Here is a 13,720-nt window from a genome sequence, read left to right on the forward strand (position 1 = left end):
TAGCTGAATTATCATTTTGTAAATAAGACAATTGATTCAATAGCTAACCATTTGTATATGTATTCACTTTAGCAACATCAACATGGTTTTAGCAATTTTAAAACACATGATGCAGATATGTACAGTAAAAACACATCTTTTTGTGAGTACAACATGTGCGCGTTCAATTAATGATTACAATTGTACGCGCGCGTTCAATTAATGATTACAATTGTACGCGCGCGTTCAAGTAATGATGAACATTGTACGCGCGCGTCAATTTTGTGACATTGACTTTCTATGCTGAATTTTCAGTTTATACAGCTTATGTACATTACTATGTGAATATATCGTAAGTAGATAGGGTCATTTACAATACTCCATTAGCGGGGGAAAACGGTATTCAGACCAATCACAAATAATTATCTCAGCGCTCATTATAACACATTATATAATAGAATGCATTCATTCATTCATCACAGAGCTAATTTCAGCTGTTGATGTTTAGAAATTGCTCACAAAATGCATTAATGTTAATAAGATAGAATATCTGGGGATTAAAATAGACAGGGTTTTTGGTATACCACCTGCTAACAGTATTATGCAGTTTGGCAGAGTGTCTACATACACAAATAGATTTCTAGTTACAAAATACCGAAATACAGTTTTTACGCAGTAGGCCATGTACAGTAAGCGCAATGCATTTTTAGATATATATATCTATATACATGCTTTTCAAGAAATATTGTTCCTTCAACACATAATACAATACTAATTTTAAAAGTTATATTTTTTTCAAAGGAACAATATATCTGTAATGGTCAAATCTTACATTGGCCTATATTTTTGATTTATATAGAAACATTTTTTTAGATAATAATTACATAATTTAAAGAACAAAACGTTTAACGAATAACATTGATTTCATATGCACATATTATTGTTCCGTTGAATCAACTGTTACATAATGTATAGCTCACGTGGACATAATGTCAATGACGTTTGACTGCGCGTAAATAAACGTCAGAATGTCAATGACGCGCGTAACTAAACGTCAGAGGGTCAAGTACAAGTCGTGTACAAGTTCCCCGTCGGTGTTGTAAGTTGATGCGTTACAGTCATATTTCGACCGGTCTTTTTAGATCCGGATTCTTCCGAGTTAGTACGAAACAACAACTTACGCCGCACGTTGCATTTCAGAGCGTCGCAATACGCCTGTCGGTAACGCTTACTCATTAGATTATAAACTATCGGATTTACGGCGGAATTGACGTAAAGCATAAGACGGGCGAACTGACCCCATGAGTTGAACAACTCTTGTGACAATACGTGAACATTACTTACAGTTTCTCCAGTAATCACGAGCGAAAAGATCTCAAACGGTGCCAGACATACGAAAAACACTAAACCATTAACAATAAGCATACGTGCAACTTGGTTACGGATCCGTAAATTTTTCACGTTTGTCGGTCTGTGACGATCGGTGGTACCAACACGGTGGTTTAAACTGTTAATGATATTGTAATATATAATGCAATTGGCAATGAACGCAGCGAAGAAGGGTAGGGTTTGGACGAGTGATGCAAAGCTCGTATACCACGGAGTTATCCCCGTACACTTAAAAATTCGTCCTTCTTGGTACAGCTCACCATGGCCCGACGGAGTCGTTGAATTCCACCATAAACAGTACGATACGTTTCCCCAGTTGCTGGGTGATATTAAAATGGAAAGAAGAAACGCTACTAACCAAGCGGACGTAATGAGGCGAACTGTTCGTTCTTTAGCGCCGATTTTTAGACGGTGCTTTAACGGACGACAAATGGCGTAAAACCTTTCCACAGCCGCCAATGTTACAAGAAAAACCGACGAAAAGAAAGTCATATCTGTAATAAAGTATACAACGATACAACCGACTTGACCCATCATGGATTGATCGTCAACATACGGCGATGACAGAAGCCGCCATAGTTTTTCTCCGATGGCTACGACCAGAAATATCAAATCAGAAATTGCTAAACTTTGCAGATATAAGTTAGTTATTGTTCTCATCCTCTGAACAAGAGTTACAACAACAAGAAATGTCACATTACCCATAATTCCGACCACAAGAATAGCTGGCATTATAAGTGTAATGATGATTTTGTCCACTTTATCGTAGTAAACACTATCCGACCCCATACTGTCAATACATTTCATGTCCGCCATCGTATCGTTTGAAGCAACAGTGGTCGATAACGATGTCATTTTCACAATTGTGTTGCTACATCCAGTTTTGTTCTATCGATTTCGTTCTTGATATAATTCCTGTATAACTGTATACTATCGATATTAACAAATTATACAATGTTAAATATGAGTTCACTGAAGAATAATACGATTGAGTTAGAGAGTCGACGACGAACACGTGTTTGCGCGTACCAGGCGATATTGAAACTGAAGTGTCAAAAGCGCGGTTATTTTAGAAGATCACAACAATTTGGCATTCATTTTGCTAGGTTTTCATTGGTCGATATAATGTTTACGTATTCACACATTTCAATATGCAATATCATCAAGGCAATATTCCATCTAATAAATATTTCTTATGTGAGAAAGATAATAGTAATTACATCGTGATGTAATATTAAATCGAAGAAGCTCGACGGTCCAACAAAGTCATTAAAAACTTTTAACTGCTGTAATCTTGCTGAGGCTTACGACGACGAAACGGCCAACGAACCAAGCATTGGTTTTGTAGATTGCACGACTATTTATAGGCCTAATTATTCGCAATTGTGAACAGTAAACGGACGGACTTACGGCCTAAGTCCACAAAAGTATGTTATTATGAGTATCTTCTAAGCAAGATGATTTACTGCAAAGCATCGATCTCATCGATGGGAGATATTGAGACAAATAAGTATCCTCGCACTGGATGCAGCTTGCTGCTTGATTCGTTAATAACCGTTGCATTCGTTATGACTATGACAGGCTGATATCGCCTTAAATCGTCCTAGAAAATCATTCTCACTCTGACTTAAGCGACTGATTTGAGTGAAAATAACTAATGAAGCGGACAGACTCAGCAGGTTTGTCCTTAGTTCTTCGTTTGGAAAGCTGCAGACCGACACTTAACAATACAACCACATCAAACAATCGTGTTAAAGTCGGTGTTTTCTAAGGTTTTTTGTTTCAAAATAATTGTATATCATCAAATAGAGGACTTTGCATCATTGCTTATATTGTGAATATGTGAATGATTTTGTGCGGATTGTTAGTCGTGGGGCGCTAATCCTGCGATTAAGGATGCCTCGGTCTGTTGTAATGAAATAGGCATACAAAGCTAGCGCGCATGCGCTGCTTATGTCAAACTAAATCGAAAATACAGTATACCATGGAGAAATAATAATACTTATTATTTTCCATATGAGTATATATATTAACGAAATGTACTAGCCTATATTAATTGGAATGTGATTTTCTTTGTATGAATTGTTATGTATATAATATACGGTATATAGTTAATAGCGGTACCTGCAAATGCTAGTCATTTGTACGGGCCTTTGATACAATTTTGTTGTAATGTAATAATAAAAAATAAAACGAAATAATTATGAAAATGTCGAAATAATACTTATGTATATTGGAACCAAATTATATTATATTATGATATTTGTATATAGGCTAAACACTGCCGCCTCATCGAAGGTTATGCAGGTATGTGTAACTCGCTACTAATGAAAAAATCTGGGCTCTCTCTCTCCCTACAAAGAAAAAACACGTGCAATCTTAACAGTTCTGTGTCGCCGCTAAGTTACATTTTTCCAAAAATAACTACTATACATAATTAGTGGCAAAGTTAGCTTGAGTATGCATGACAAAGATCATTATGTATCTATCTATAGTCGGTAAACATAAGATGTCATTAGGATTGCAAATAAAATGAAATTAACATGTTGAAAACAAACTGAAGCACTGCACCCAATAATCGGTTTAGTGTCCAGAGTCAACATATACATTGTTTGTTATTTAGTCGAGCATTCTAACATACACTTAATACAGGTAAGTCACGGTACCATTTAACTGTGTATTAATACAAATTGTTCCAACCTGTTCGCAGACACGCGCCAAACTAAATGATATCGAAGGGAAAATATCAAGTCACGAATTGCTAGCCGGAAACAGAGAACTCGATATGCAATCGTCACGACTCCAACGCAATAATGAGAAGTTAGTTATATGACTTTACTAGCGGTGTTTACCTCATCTTAAACATAGATGTTACATTTAAGACGATTTCTGAACATTTTCTAATAACTCAATGATTAGTGGCTTAATCTAAGCAATTCTAGCAAAGTGGTCACGTGTGTGGAATCGGTTTTTACCGCCACTGTAAATAATAAAACACATAAACATCAACCCATGTATTCACATGGTACCTTGTAATTAACGGCTGTTACATACATTTTTTTTTTGCAATTAATAATTAGCGTAATGTATAGTGACATCATAAACCACTGGGGGTACGCATGCGCATCGTGGTGAACTCCAAAGCACGATCTCTTTTAATTTTTATAAATTACAAATTTCTAAATAAATTATGCCAAGATAAATTCTAATAAATAGTAATATTTGAAAAAAAATTGATATTAACGAATGTAAATATTGAAAGTAGGCCTACGACAAAACAAGAAAGAATGTAATGGTGAATTGATTGATGGGAACGTGATATTATACATTGGTTGTAACGAAGTCTGCTTTGAGCAAATTGCAATGTTTTTGGTTCAAATCCTGGTCCATCCATAGTTTCCAGTGGTCGTATTTAATATCACACATATCATCACTTAATAATAAGTAAAGTATTTCACGTCAATAAAGATCGTAGCGTTACCATTAAAAAGTGGTATTCACTTAAAAATAAACAAAGGTGTACATTTTAAGCTTGTCACAGTGCGATTGGTGAATACGGACTTACGATTTCTCTTGCACACTACCAGAGACATACATATCGATAGGACCATGGAGGAAATATACATATATATTTCCTCCATGATAGGACATACTGTCAAAGGACTGTTAGGAGTTCCTATCTTGGCTAGGCGAACTCAGTGTCCTGTTGTTAGATAGTTTATCTTATGGCCTATGATAGGTGCCTCATAGGGCCTACGTGATACTTTATTACATAATTTGCTTGCTGTTTGACTTATATTTACGAAATTCTCGAGAAATATTCGAGATGGTTCTCCTCAACACCTTCTGTCAGTTCCCAATAATTAATTTTATAGATCAATAATAAATTCTGTTAAATTATTTCAAATGACAGCCTAGCTGTGATTTATCGACCACCTATGCATGCATGATTAATTACCTTCAATTGAAAATCAATATATCTTATTGTAATTAACAAATTAAAATAGAATTAGTGGTTTATTTTTAGATTTGTATTCACGATATTGTCAATTAATTAATATTGACAGGATAAAAAATATATCCTATTTTAATCTATAAATTATAAACAAAATAGAGTATATTTAAATAGGCCTATTTAAATGCAAATATAATTAATACTAATAGCATTAACAATTTATTAAATTTACGACATTTTAAAAGTACAGCGCACTACTTCTCGTTCACTGCTTAGAAAAGGTGTCGACTTGCTACATGTTGAATATGTTAAGCTCTGTCTACATTATCAAACTTTATGTGACAAAAAAAAATATTGATGTGCCCATATATGGATATGATGATGTCATATCACTACCATATTTATGCATATCACTACCATATTTGGGACACATTGCACTTGTTTTGCCAATCTTGTTTGATAGTGTAGACAGAACTTTAAACACACTGTACATTGGCAATTTAATACGAAACAAATTGGATTCAAATTGTTTATGTTTAGTCTAGTATAACTTTTAAAACTTGGATTGACATTTATCTGTTAATAACACACGTGCTTTTGCTGCGAAAAAAGAAACAATACAAATATAACACCAAAGGAGCCGTAGTCTGTCTACACTATCAAACTAGTTTGACAAAAAAATGTGATGTGCCCAAATATGGTAGTGATATGCCCAAATATGGTAGTGATATGACATCATCATGTCCATATATGGGCACATCATATTTTTTGTCACATACAGTTTGATAGTGTAGACAGAGCTTTAAACAATTCTATTCACGTCACGGACAAACATTTGTTACGGTATATCATCCATCCCAAAAATTATCAATTTCATTTTTTTTCAAAGTTGATTCTGATTCAGATTGTCAAAAATTCAAAACTATTACTTAAGCTCTGTCTACACTATCAAACTAGTTTGACAAAAAAAATGTGATGTGCCCAAATATGGCAGTGATGTGCCCAAATATAGTAGTGATATAACATTATCATGTCCATATGGGCACATCACATTTTTCACATAAAGTTTGATAGTGTAGACAGAGCTTTAAACAATTCTATTCACGTCACGGACAAACATTTGTTACGGTATATCATCCATCCCAAAAATTATCAATTTCATTTTTTTTCAAAGTTGATTCTGATTCAGATTGTCAAAAATTAAAAACTATTACTTAAGCTCTGTCTACACTATCAAACTAGTTTGACAAAAAAATGTGATGTGCCCAAATATGGTAGTGATATAACATTATCATGTCCATATATGGACACATCACATTTTTCACATAAAGTAGACAGAGCTTTTAAACAATATACTATCCACGTCACAAACATTTGTTATCTTCGATATCATCCCTCCCAAAAATTTCAAATTTCATTGTAAAAAGTTGATTCTGATTTAGATTGTCAAAAATGAGACTATTACTTTAAAGCTTGGTTCCCACTTTGACGTAACGATTTTTTTCCATGATGATTGTCTGTGCTAATAAATAAATAAAAATCTTCTTCGCAGACGAGTGGCGTCTAAGTCGGATTAAGCCAGATAAAATGTCAGAAACAATAAACACAATTGATGAAAAACAAAATCATAAGAATTCGTGTATACGTAATTGTTATTACCACGGAAGTTGGCAAAGTGTATGGATCCGTAAAATTGTTAGTTTTGTGTCTGCAATAATAGAATGGAATCTTCTTTACATTTTTTTAATCAAAAATTATTAAAATGTTTTTTTTTGTTCGCTTTTATCTTACATCACCAGAGGGCGTTATTTTTTGACTGAATGTATAAAATGATTTTAATATCTTAATAGAAAATATTTTACACTGAAACAATTTTTTAGTGTAGCCTAAAAATATGGACTTTTACGCCTTTTGGACATCTTGGTCTATTAAACTACAATTTCTTGCTTAGACTTTGGCTGAGTTACGTGTACCCAGTGGCGAACAAAACAATGCATACTGATTGATGAGCCATGAGATGATACTAACTGTACAAACTAAACTAGGCTGGCTAAAAGCTATAAAAAATCTAAAAGATACAGAAAGTAGTCGGGGTTCTAGACCGAAATTAGTAAAACGATAAATATTTTGGCATATAAGACGTTTCATACGTAGAATACACGAGCTCGTATTTTCAGATAAAAATCGAAACGTGGACTAGGGGTGGACTAACATAAAAATAGACAATAAATAAAGATTTGGAGAAAGTCTATCCAGAAAGATGCAAACTCTGGATTCGCCACAATTACGCATGATTATGTAACGGCAGCTATTTTTCTATGTTATGGTGTTGTAGACCTGCAGTGTGAAGATAACCTCCCCCCTGCGGGGACCGAGGTTTCTATTTGTGTGAAGTTTAATTAATTACAAGTTTTTGTTTATCGGTAAAAATCACTTGATAGGTCAAGTAGCTGGTATTTTTCTATTATTTCTATAAACTTTCAGAAACGTTTCAGTACTGCTTCATTTGACCAATCAGAATCGTAGGAACGAACGGTTGCTTGTGATTGGTTGGTTGCGCGTATTTGTTGCGTCTCGCTTGCATATGCGTAAACCAATCATACCGCAATTATGTTTAATACTGTGAATGTTATATCCATTTCACGAAGAGAGTTCGGCTATACTACTACATTTTAAACGAAAAATATAAAATACAATCAACGAAATAGACAATCATAAATGTAGCGCTCGCAATATCTTTGCAGCTGCAAATTCTTAAAAGAAAAAAAAGATTTAATTGTTATTCTTCAGACTAGTAATTAGAAAGACTACTTTGCTGCTTGTAATCAATAATTCCCCTGTTTAACAAAACACAGAAAAAAGATGTTTTAAATAAATATAATTTGCTACGACGAAAAAAGTCATATCCGCATCAATCATCGCGTGACCTTCATTTTCAAGGTCGATTCGCTGCTAGTAATAAACGCCATGTTAAGCTAGATGAGATCTCTACAAAGGATTGGGATTATGTTGTTGTCAAATTGAAGGGTTGTCATCATTTGTGATAACTTAAGCTCGCTAGCCGTATGACATTATATGTATATCACTAAAGGGGATTAGTAAATGCTGGTATACAATGAGAAAAGTAATCATTAGCAACATAGAAAAACATTTTTTCAAAAATGTTATCCATATCTGAATATCCTTCTATCCAGAACTACATAGTAGGCTTACACAAGGAATATATTTTTAAAATCATACAATCAAATTAAAAACAACATTAAAGGCCTAACAATAACAATAATTAAATTTAAATTACATATTAATATGTAATACTACCCATACAGCTTTATCGACCCGCATATTGTGTACTATTGACACAAATAGTTTAGTTACATCCTGACGTAAGCGGCGTCCTACCCCATGGGAAACCATTAATGTTACAAGAAAAACGGATTGTTCATTTGTCTGATATATTTCTATGATTCAAACATTTTAAAACGTCGATGTATGTAGTGTTCCAAAGGGCGCTGTTCAATATTTTCTTGATATCATGGAATCACGAATGCCATTGCTATAACAACACAGTACTCACACAAGTTGGCGGTATTCAACATCTCATTCAAATCAGAACTGTACGTTGTATCGCAAAGCCAAACAATAGTGGGCGCTATTCAATATTTCCTTTACTTCACTAAATGCTATGGCAACATTTTAAACAGAAATTTATATCGATTTGTTAGAAAACAATCCGTCACTCATTTTATTTAATACTGTTTCAACAAACCGACATTCAATTCAAAGATTAGTTAAAAAACATAACGCAATCCTGTTTTTTAAACTTAGTTTTTTAATGAGGCCTGTCTGAAATGAGCCCTCTATAGTTTCAATTCACATCTATATGCAAATTACAAAACCGAAGAGGCGTGATATTCATTTTTATTTTCAAATAGATTATACTACACCCTTCATCACTCTTCCACCTATGAAGAAAATCATGTCCTCCATCCATGCAGCTCTACAAAAACCAATGACCACACGATTCTGCAGCTGTCCCCTAGGTCAATTATAACTGACTATTTACAGTCATACACCTAGACTCGTATCTAGATGACTGTCAATGGTCAGTTAAGATCTACCTAATGACAGCTGCAGACTCATTTCTAACTGACTGTCAATAGTCAGTTAAGATCTACCAAATGACAGCTGGAGACTCGTATCTAGATGACTGTTAATAGTCAGTTAAGATCTACCTAATGACAGCTGCAGACTCGTATCTAGATGACTCTCAATAGTCAGTTAAGATCTACCTAATGGCAGCTGCAGACTGGTATCTAGATGACTGTCAATAGTCAGTTAAGATCTACCTAATGACAGCTGCAGACTGGTATCTAGATGACTGTCAATAGTCAGTTCAGATCTACCTAATGACAGCTGCAGACTCATTTCTAACTGACTGTCAATAGTCAGTTCAGATCTACCTAATGACAACTGCAGACTCATTTCTAACTGACTGTCAATAGTCAATAGTCAGTTCAGATCTACCTAATGACAGCTGCAGACTCGTATCTAGATGACTCTCAATAGTCAGTTAGGATCTACCTAATGACAGCTGCAGACTGGTATCTAGATGACTGTCAATAGTCAGTTCAGATCTACCTAATGACAGCTGCAGACTCATTTCTAACTGACTGTCAATAGTCAGTTCAGATCTACCTAATCCATCCATTTAACACCCGATTTAATGACCCGTTTAATCTCTCGATCCCCTTCTGCCGTACGACTCTATCTCAAACCAATATAACATACCAAGGTCCCAAACTCTGGAATAAACTCCCAGTAAATATTAAGTCAATTTCATTTAGAACACAATTTGCCATCAAAGTCAAAGAACATTTGATAACATTATATGATGTTTAGTTTATTTCTAGTTTTTTCTATTTAAAAAACAAACAAAAAAATGTGTATAATATTCTTCTATTACTTATTTCATATTCATATTGATAATGCCAGTGAGTTATTAATTTTCATTTATGTAATTAATTTTCTTCAGATTTTTCTTTCTCAGAAATGATATTCGTTCTAGTTTAAGTTTTATTTATTTTAAAAGGCCAAAACTCGATAAGCGAAAGCTTTTTTTTTGGTCTTTTGTCTTTAGTTTTGATTTTATGTATATGAAAAAGAACAAACAAGAAAGAAAGACAATAAAGATTATATAATGACAACTGCAGACTCATTTCTAACTGACTGTCAATAGTCAATAGTCAGTTCAGATCTACCTAATGACAGCTGCAGACTCGTATCTAGATGACTCTCAATAGTCAGTTAAGATCTACCAAATGACAGCTGCAGACTCGTATCTAGATGACTCTCAATAGTCAGTTACAGTATACCTAGTGACAACTTCAGAATTTGGTGCAAGGATTATGAATTATGCATGAATTAGGTATACAATCCTTGAAATTGTGTTATTATTGTACGCATCGTGTCTATAATACCTATATGTAGACTAGGACAACCAGAACTATTAACATCATAAATGAAGATGTATTAATAGACTGCAGAGTTAAATCTGCAACACGTTTTAACACAACTAAATTAGCATGGTCGTTATATTGAACACGTTCTAGATTGTTCTTTTTGTACTAATGGGTCTTCCTATTTTTTTTCGCAATATATAACATATTATTATTTTTTTGCTCGACGTTAACAAAGATGCTTTTGTGTGAACTAAAAGCTTTAGTGAGAAAGATGAATATAACCAACCATCGTCTACAAAATTACTAGTTATTAATAACTATTTTAGTTTACCGGATATTAAAAAAAGAATCATTTGAAAAAATACGAAAATATTGATTAACCTGATTCCTGGCTGCACGGAAACAAGCAAAAAAAATGTATATATAATTAACTTAAATGTTTCTTTATCATTCTGTTAGTTGATCTATTTCTTCTAGCCTTCGTATATTCGGAGCAGATTGTGTAGAGCTTATTCAGGCAGGATTCATTATTTGTATCATGCAGTGTACCAGAGTAACCAATGTGACAATCATATTTCTGAAGTAAAACTTGATATTTAACATTTGTTAATGTTATGTAAAGTGATATGTTCACATCAAATTGTCTGTTTTGACTTTTATCCTATTTATTTCAAAGAAATGTAAAATAAAAAGATTTTAATGACATCAAATAAAAAGAAATACATTAGAAAGAATCTCTTGTGAAAGGTTTGGAATTCTACACTTTTAAGTATGAGTTTCAAACCATTATTTTAGAAGTTAACATTTACATTGTCAACTTTTATCATGCAGTGGGGAACGAATTGGGTGATTCGAGGAGGTGAACTCGCGTCTACAATTCCCATGACGGATTACAATAACGAACAACGCATTTTACAAGATTACCCATGTTATTACGAATGATCGCAAGGCTTAGCCTACGAACCAAAGAAGGATATAGCAATACAACATTAACGTTTGTTTTCCAATATAGGCGAATTTATCTAATCGAAAGTGTCAATGTATACGCATGCGTATTCAAATGTGTTCTCTTTCGCGGTACGTGTGAAGAAAAACGCATCCGTTCACGGTGACTGCTGTTCCGTGGCGTTAAGCGTGGCCCCTACTAGGACGCAACGCAAGGCTGTGTACGCACAACGCAAGCGAGTTGAACAATAAGAAGCCACTCTTCGAATAATCCATCGCTTGTGATTGGTCAAATCACTTACGTTGCGTTACGTCCTTGCGTTGCGATAGACGAGTAGGTATCTGGCTTTTATGACTATATACCCGATATTCTATACGTATCTATGAATTTAATCACTGTCTCGATTATCCTAGTAGTATTATGTATTCTACGTACGGGTTGCATACTTTGGGAATGTCATATACAATTAGACAGAACTTGGCATCGGGATTGGTCATAATGGGCAAAAACAACCACTGCTTTTGGTACTAAACACCGTGTTTCATCACTAAGGTGCTAGTATAACTAGATAATTGCTGGAAACAGGGCTAATTACACTTTGGTCTAGCCTAGGAAGTAGTTCATTGCCCATTACAATATCTAGGTGTAGAGCGTGCAAGCAACGTGTGTTTTAGCACTATGATTTATCAGCCCAATTGTTCCATCGACAGGCTAAAATGGGTAAATGTGTTTTTGTATCTGAAATGAATCCATTAGTGCAGTATAATGCATGTATAACTGGAATTCCACATCTTAGATCTGACACACACATTCACGTTACTATTATTGTTTTACTGTAATAGATGTTTTTATTCGTAAAAATGTTAGTATTTCTCAACTTGAGCTTTTCAAACCAGGTTTACTGAGATTACTAACATTATTAAAATAGCGACGTTACGTTTTCACGATGCGCCAGCCGACTACGCAGCTGTTGAATCGAAAAGTCATTGTGCAAGCTCAGAAATATGAGTACGCGCAAAATGAGTGGCACGAACTTAGCACCTAGATTCTGTCTGCCATTATAATTTGTCTCTACCGATTTTCTTTGTTTTCATTTGTATCTTTTAAAAAATGTATCCGAGTCTTAATTTGTTTTATTTTTTTAAGAAGTATTTTAGCAAATCTTCTTATAAACTGTGTTCTCACGTACTCACATTCAGAACATTTTTGGATGAGAATCAAAACTATATTCTCCAGACCTTTAACATAAGATCGTTTCCAAGTTGGGGGCTAGGGTACATGAATGAGGATTGTAAACTCATTCTCTCTACACAACACCTTTACACTATGCTAGACAACAAATAAACTACCTAAAAAAATAAACTGTTAAGACACCCCAGGGGGGGGGGGGGCTATCGACAAACAGTCAGTATGAACATAGTAACGTGGTTGCAGGGGTCACCGGGGTCCATGTTAATCGAACTAATAGCCTCTTGTCTATAATTAATATATGATCAATAAACTTGTTCAATTTATCGAGTCAGGTTATTCAGGGTGACAGTGCATCTTTTAATTTTCATTTTGATTACACGAGCGGATGTTACCGTAACGTATTTCGACTTTTAGTGTCGTTATAAAACATCAATTCTGGTGAAGTAAAGGCACGAACGATAATATATAGTCACTAAATTTAGACTAAACAAGCGGAAAATTCTTCCGGCGAAGTAAATGTTGTCATTTGAAAATTAAACAGTAACATGTTTTCCGAGAATAAAGTCAAAGATTTTACATCATACCTGAAATATGTTGAAGTAACTGGACTACTGAATCGAAAAACACATCCTAAAAAAAGAGAAAATAATTAAGTAAAAAAAATAAGTATTTTACTACGCTAACATAAATAATAATAAATAAATGTAAGTATTGTACAGTAAGACAGAGATGGCTAGTTTATATGCATGTTATCAAATTTTCTTTGTCACAATCCAAAACAATAATAAAATTAAAGTATAG

The 13,720-nt window shown here is 34.1% G+C and overlaps 2 protein-coding genes across 3 annotated transcripts in view; both read right to left on the reverse strand.

Annotated features, from left to right (window-relative positions):
• Window positions 1–959: 959 nt before the first annotated feature.
• LOC144843088 (neuropeptides capa receptor-like) lies at window positions 960–2,250 on the reverse strand. The gene has a single exon (XM_078699776.1). The coding sequence runs from the start codon at window positions 2,182–2,184 to the stop codon at window positions 1,042–1,044; it is 1,143 nt and encodes a 380-aa protein (XP_078555902.1). The 5' UTR covers window positions 2,185–2,250; the 3' UTR covers window positions 960–1,041.
• Window positions 1,373–13,720, reverse strand: part of LOC144843046 (guanylate cyclase soluble subunit beta-1-like) — a 181,051-nt gene continuing 168,703 nt past the window's right edge. For both annotated transcript variants that reach the window (XM_078699701.1, XM_078699700.1), the window contains exon 9: window positions 1,373–1,382. The gene's annotated coding sequence lies outside the window, so the exon portion shown is untranslated. The remainder of the gene's footprint in view (window positions 1,383–13,720) is intronic.

Source organism: Antedon bifida, chromosome 5 (genome assembly GCF_963402885.1).
Source record: "Antedon bifida chromosome 5, ecAntBifi1.1, whole genome shotgun sequence".
NCBI classification, from domain to species: Eukaryota; Metazoa; Echinodermata; class Crinoidea; order Comatulida; family Antedonidae; genus Antedon; species Antedon bifida.

Coding starts and splice junctions, on each gene's coding strand:
- LOC144843088 (XM_078699776.1), bottom strand. CDS start 2,184: ATGGCGGACATGAAATGTATTGACAGTATGGGGTCGGATAGTGTTTAC.